The following is a 7500-nucleotide window of genomic DNA, read 5'->3' on the forward strand; positions in this document are numbered from 1 at the left end:
AATATTAATTATTATTACTATCATTATCATTATTATTATCATTATTAATATTATTATCATTATTATTATTACAACACACAGCGGGAAGTGGGGTTACTTTTGCAGACATGGACAAGAAAAAAACACAGTAAACTGCGTACTGTGTCAGGTTGTGTTACTCCTGCAAAGGTCACCGACACAGACGCATAGTTACCCGAATGTAACGTTAATTTGTGTTTTCCCTTCGGCCTATTATCCCCTATTAGTTAAAATTTTACACACACACACACACACACACACACACACACACACACACACACACACACACACACACACACACACACACACACACACACACACACACACACACACACACACACACTGAATGGTTCCCAGTGAACAGATTAACATCTTTTCAACCACAAATCACTTTTAATTCCATGCCATCACAGTCGAGACTGACGAGGAGCTCGAAAGAAGCATATATTGGAAATTGAAACGTGGTCGAGCCGAGGACTCGAATTCAGCTCGGACGTGACAAAGCGTCAGTGACTTAGCCCACACACATAAATGCATGTATTCTATCTACAGTATATATCAAGATTTTTCCCCCTTATAAGGGAGGTAGCTAAGTCTTTTAGGAATATTTCTATGTATTCATCTATACAAACTTTGCCCTTCATATTCTCTCGTCAGTTTGAAGACTCGAGGCCTTCCTGGCCACAAGGCTCCTACTGGCACCCCTATTGGCACCTACTGGCACACCCACTGGCACCTACTGACACCTACTGGCACCCCTACCAGCACCCACAGGAACCTACTGGCACCTACAGGCACCTACAGGCACCTACAGGCACCTACTTGCACCTACAGGCACCAACTGGCACCTACTGGCACCTGCTGGCACCTACTGGCACCTACTGGCATTGGCAGTCCGCAGATGATCTCCGAGAATTGCAGCTTCTCTAGCTGTGGCTGGAGTCGTCTCCTTTGCGTTGCTCTGCAAGAGGATAGAGAGAAGCCGGATGGAAAAGAAGAATATCTATAGGGAGCAGTATATTTCGGAGCCAAGTACACACACACACACACACACACACACACACACACACACACACACACACACACACACACACACACACACACACACACACACACACACACACACACACACACACACACACACACACACACACACACACAACCCACACACACACACACACACGTAAAATCGAAACAAAGTTTGACCGATATAGATAAAAAGACGGGACTATAAAGAACATCCCTTTTTGAAAAAAAAGAGTAATCTTACTTGGCAATTAAGGTCGGGGACCGACTCTTGAGCAGTTGTCCGATCTCTCGATGGGTCAGGAAGAAGATCAGGTCAGCGTCGGGGATTCGCCACTCGCTGACCATCAGTTGACCCAGCTGTCTGTTCATGAGGAAGGACTTGCAATGAGCCAGTGTGTGTGTGTGTGTGTGCGTGCGTACGTGCATGTGTGTGTGTGTGTGTGTGTGCGTGTGTGTGTGTGTTTACTTAGTTGCATTTTGCGGGAGGAGAGCTATGCTCGTGGGGACCCGTTGTTGTATCTTTCCGCATCCAGTTTTTTCTTATAGTCATGTATAGTTTTAGCACTCACTGTTTCCTCTTTCAGTTTGTTCCAGATATCAATTACTCTGTGTGGAAAGCTACGTGTGTGTGTGTGTGTGTGTGTGTGTGTGTGTGTGTGTGTGTGTGTGTGTGTGTGTGTGTGTGTGTGTGTGTGTGCAGGCGTCCGTGTATGTGTGCGTAATAATTAATGATAATGATATTCGGTTTCTCGAGTTAACAATGATACAGTGACACGCTGGCCATGTACAGTTTGTCCTAATTTTAGAACTAGACTAATTTAACTTATTAATGTACACTGTGGACGGAATTGCGTTGTGTGTGTGTATACAAAATGAATATTACAATACAAATACATTAGTATACAGACATACAGTTATAACATGCCGACCTGTAGGCTCTTCTGAATGCGTCGATGCCTTTGATCAAGACGGACTTCGTAGTCTCTCGATCTGCCACGAAGTTTCTGCAGATCGGCACCAGGAACCTGAGAGCGCGTCTGAAACAGAGGAAGAATCTCCTATGAAGAACAACAGTGGACCCCCAAACTGTAGCTCGCGAGCGCCATGGAACTCTACTCTGAGGTTCACCCGCTGGCCGAGCGACGAAGGTCGAGGTGATGGCGGCTCGAACCCTGCCACCGGCGACTTGAACTAAGGGCATTGGCTTATTAAATTCCACGGTACAAAGTTTTAGGTTTCTGATAGGGGGAGTCTCACGACGGAAAATCCAACCAATCAGTCATTTTTTTTTTTTAATTATTTAATACATGTATTTGTTATTATTTATAATTTTGTTACATTTCTATTAATTCTTATTATTTTATTATATGTATTACCATTACTTGTTATCTTATCTATCTTATATTTATATTTATTTATTCATTTGTTTGTATTTGCAAGGAGAGGAGTGCTGCCCTGCCAGTATAAAAAAAGGTTGAGGAATCTGAATATATAAAAGAAACTTCCATAAATATGTTTTAGCCGAAGAAATATAAGGTAATTACGATTGTCAACGCTGTAAGAAAACAACGGGATCTCTTCTTCCATAACTATGTTTTGGCAGAAGAAATATAAGATGTTTACGATTGTCAACGCTGTCAGAAAGCAAAGGGTTTCTCTTCATCGATATTTTGTTATTATTATTTTTCTTACTATTTTGACGGGGTGGAATCTGGTAGAAAAATGAAGGGAAGCTAGACGAATGTTGAGAGTTCATGGAGCTGGGAATGGGTTGAAAATAGGTCGAAAAACACTGGGCGAGGCGGTATTTTTGTCACAAAGTCAGTTGGGCAAACTCGGCAGTTCAAGTTGAACTCAACAAGCTCGTCCGAATTTCAACCGACAGCCGGCCGCACTCACCAAGCGTCGAGCATCGTGATTCGCCTAAAAGACGACAAACGACGACTCGGTCAGCCAATCACGTTTGCTCTTGCATTTCCGCGCCAGTGGGCGAGTTCGCCTTTAAAACAAACTTCGAGTTTAATAGGATTTGGCAGTGGACTCATAAATTAATTTGTCAGTGTTTTTTTTTTTTCAAACTCCTGCGAGTATCTATATGTATATGTGTTTATGGCAAATGGTGTCTTGTTATTGTTAGTGTTCTGAGTGTTGTGATCTTTTTTGAGGACCTTCAGCATAAGGGAAGTGATGAAATGGATTTATAAACAGAAGACTTCGTTTGGAGCAACTCGCCATGTCTGGTAAGTGCGATGAACAGACATACAGACATACATCACACACAGACTGACGCTGCTATACTTTGCTGATTTTATTTTGTCTAAACGTCGGTTCATACTGTGACAATTTTCGTCAACTGTTGTGAATGCGTTTGAGTAAAAAAGACTTAAGTTGCAATCTTTTGTTTCTCAAAACTTCCAAGTGTCAAATGATCTCTTCGTCATATACATAAATGAGGAACTAAGAAAGGTTAACCTATTCGAATGTTTGACAAATTGTTGAAATGTTCATGGGAAGTTATAGAATGCTGTAAACAAATCATCCTCCAGCTATTCAAATTCACAAATGTTGACGATAATCTGCCCAGTGTGAAAGGGGTGGAAGATTCAGGAGTCTTTACTCTAAGGTTCATCGTATGACGGAATGAAATAGTGTGACCATCATTAAAGCAAAGAAAAAAAAAAAAAAAAAAAAAAAAAAAAAAAAAAAAAAAAAAAAAAAAAAAAAAAAAAAAAGGATAATGGGGGGCATTTTTTTTTTGTTTTTTTAGGTCATGAAAGGTCACAAGGAAGTCTGTTCATTTAGTTATACATCATCTTGCTGATAACACAGTATCACCCAAGGAACGTAAATGAATAATGAAAATAATAATAATGAATTATAAATGGATGAATAAATAAACAAAAATAGATAAACAAATAAAGATAAATAAATAAAACTAAAATAAACGTAGCTTAACCTGTGCTTAACCCCCTCCATATACACACATCACTGCCTGTACCATTTAGTATTTGAAACTAAACACGCATTCACACATACACGACTCGATGGCGCAGTTGGTAGAGTCCCTGGCTGCCACTACGGCGGTCCGGGTTCGAATCCTGCCTAGGGCTGAAATAATTTCAGTTTCGCTGCGCCGCGGGTCGTTACTCCAACTCTCGTGGGCGGGGAGTTGGGTGTGCGTGTGTGTGTGTAAGGTCACAGCATTACTCATAGATCGGTCATATGAGCTCTGAGCTCTCTTCCGAGAGGGAAATAGCTGTCGATCACGAGTCCAACACGTGATCCGAGACCATGGTGAGTCACACACACGTACACCATACACGCTACAAAGGGAGCTCATGTACGATCATAAGTGACTCCGCAAGATGGTTGTTGATCATAAGGTTTTCTGAATTGATCCTTTTTGATAAACAGGACTGTACATCTCTGGGCCTAGTTCCTTAATGTAACGTAACACCAAGCTAATAGCGTAACGTAACGACGTAACGTAACACCATAACGTATCGTAATAGTAACTTAACGTGTAATAAGAACGTGACGCAACGCAATGTATTGTAATGTAACAATATAACGTGACGTAGTGTAACGACGCAACGTAACGTAACCGGTGGTGACAACATAACAAAGTAACAACGTGACTTAACAACGTAACAAAGTAACAACGTGACTTAACAACGTAACAAAGTAACAACGTGACTTAACAGTGTAACGTAATTACGTCTGATATAGAGTAACAAAGGAATGAAAGGCGATGTAACGTAACGTAACAGCGTATTGTAAAGACGTAACATAACGTTACATAACGTTACATGATTATGCTTTGCCTAGCGAGGGACTAATGGCATTAGCTGAAGCGTGCTGGTTTCGCATTCGCTTAGTTGTGGGTTCGAATCCCGCACTCCTATTCCCAGCAGTGACTGATACATGCCCCCCAACAGTCCCTAAAGCTCGTAGGGGAAAGGTGGCGGCTTCGGCCGTAGCTACGCAGCACATCCTGACGTAGGCTTCACAACTAACGAGGGGTAGTGATTTGTGACTTTGGTCTACGGGGGACGAATTTGGCCAGCTTGTTGTCTCTTATTAAGGAAAAAAAATCTTTATCTCTTAACATTGACGTTTTTGACAGCAAATATATATTTATATATATTTATATATATATGCATATATCACTTGTTACGTATTTTTCCCTTTACTTCCACGCGGTCCTGTTAACAAGATGACTACTGGTTGGCGCGGGTCATTTAAGTGATTGAAATTGTGTCGCGCTGCTTGTTATGTCCAAGACGTTACAGTCACATAGTTTGGGTGTCTCGACAGGCAACATGGCATTCACAATGCACCGACACGTCCGTATGTGGAAGGAATTTAAATAATTTACGAAAATGCGAAGTCATTTTGATCGTATATGGGATCCACAACAACATTTTCAGGTTTACGTCGTGGGAACACCGCTCACGCGCAGGATGAGGTGATGTACAGCATTTCTCAGTTTTGTTTTACTAACCCCCATCGTGCTATTTGCTAACACACGATAAGCATCGACCGCAAAAAAAAAAAAAAACGAAAATACGTAGAGATTGAACAACGTCACACCAGGCTTATTGACCCCCTTATAGGTCTATAGAAAAACAAAAAACAAAAAAAACAACAACCAGCTAACACGTTGGAAATGAAAAACTCGAAATGAACTTTCGGGTGCCTATTAGCGAGGAAATATTGATGCTAGGCTGTAGAGATCAGGGAGTATTATGACGAGGTTAAGAAAGAAATTGAAAAAAAGATTGTCGATGCGTTGGCAGAAAACGCCTTTAGCAGAATTTTACTGGTGAGCATAATTGATTTCGGTGAATGGAATTTAAGTAATGGTGACAACTAGTGTTACTTTGATGGTAAACAAATTTAAGAAAAGAATGCAGCGAAAGAAAACGGGCCTTTAATGCTAAGTATTTAGCAAATGATACTAACAACCATCTCTGCTGTATTTGTGCAAATCGGCAACTCAAAAATGTGACGAGAGAGGTCACCAATTTGAAATTTCCTTCCATAGAAATGATTTGGTCGATTTCAGTGGCTTATTAGTAGGTCGCAATCCATCACATTTTGGCGTAATTAAAATTATGCAGAATGAATGTTGTATGCATTTCGTAGGATTACAAAGGATTACAAAAACGGAGCATGCCGACAGGAGACCTTTTGGTCCATATCTAGGTCGGATGCGAAAAAAATCATAATAATAATAAATGAATGAATAAAAAGTATAGTAATGTAAATAACAAATAAAATACATAAATAAATGCATAGGTATAGTTAAAAAATAAACAAACAGGTAAATAGTAAATGATGATAAATTGACTTATAACTAATAATAAATGAAAATCGAACAGCCAAATGATAACAAAACAAAAACAAATAATATAAAATATACTATATGACCTTGAGGTCGCCGGGCAGATCATGTATGCACTGACTTTGGTTTGTTCGATCGACATACACGATCCAATCTGGTCGGATCCGACCAGATCTGTCCGATGGGGCCTCAAGACCAGATCCTACCGTGTATGGGGTCCCGTAAGCGAGCTAAATCGAGCATTGAGTGCAGGTGCCTGAATTAGATTTAAATGGTCTAATGAATGGTCTCATAGTTCACCAGAACAGACCAGAACAGATGGAAGGCATAACTACGATCACATCACCTCTGTCAAAGGTGATATCACACTGGGTTTCCCCCCCCCCAACAGTTGGAGCAGATTTGCTGATATGCTGGAAGAATATAATCTACCTCCAGCATATCAACCATCATTCTTCGTAAACCATTGCTAAAGAAAACAATTTACTTCAGTGATTTCACGGCGCGGGAAAAAAAAAAAAAACTTCTGAAAGTTTCCTTTACCGTAGACGAATCGGGAGTTGAAGGAAAATTACCCCAATGTGATAAGGTCTTAGATCTCCTGTTGGTCTATTTCTCGGTCTACTTACTTGGTGTTGTGGCTGACTGGCGTGGCCATGGACTCGATGGCTCGGTCGACGGTGAGTTCTTCTCTCGAGGTCTTCAGGCTCGCGGGGTTCTTGACCATGGTCTGCAGGTTGGCCACAAGGCCCCGAGGGTCTAGACCCCACGGTAAGGACAACAAGTCGAACTGGAAAAGACGAACTATGTACATGCGTATATGGATACATGCGCATATATATGCCTACATACTTACATACATGCATATATATTAATGCATACATATGTGCTTATATATATATATATGTATACATACTAATATGCATACATATGTGCTTATATATATATATGTATACATACTAGTAGAAATGCATACATACACTCATGCATACATGGATACAGACATGGATAGACATGCATTCATATATACATGCATATATACATGCATGCATAAATACATTCATACATATACACATGCATGTATACATACATTCATACATATATAC

The 7500-nt window shown here is 40.5% G+C and overlaps 1 protein-coding gene across 1 annotated transcript in view; it reads right to left on the reverse strand.

Moving 5' to 3' along the window:
- The window catches only part of LOC143035906 (rifampicin phosphotransferase), a 53128-nt gene that overhangs the window by 4085 nt on the left and 41543 nt on the right, over positions 1–7500 (reverse strand). The window contains exons 25-28 of the mRNA XM_076203108.1: positions 7024–7184; positions 1977–2084; positions 1289–1408; positions 901–979 (exon numbers count right to left, since the gene is read on the reverse strand). Coding sequence (XP_076059223.1) covers positions 901–979; positions 1289–1408; positions 1977–2084; positions 7024–7184 — 468 coding nt within the window. The remainder of the gene's footprint in view (positions 1–900; positions 980–1288; positions 1409–1976; positions 2085–7023; positions 7185–7500) is intronic.

Source organism: Oratosquilla oratoria, chromosome 19, assembly GCF_046742065.1.
Source record: "Oratosquilla oratoria isolate Oo_2021 chromosome 19, ASM4674206v1, whole genome shotgun sequence".
Classification (NCBI taxonomy): domain Eukaryota; kingdom Metazoa; phylum Arthropoda; class Malacostraca; order Stomatopoda; family Squillidae; genus Oratosquilla; species Oratosquilla oratoria.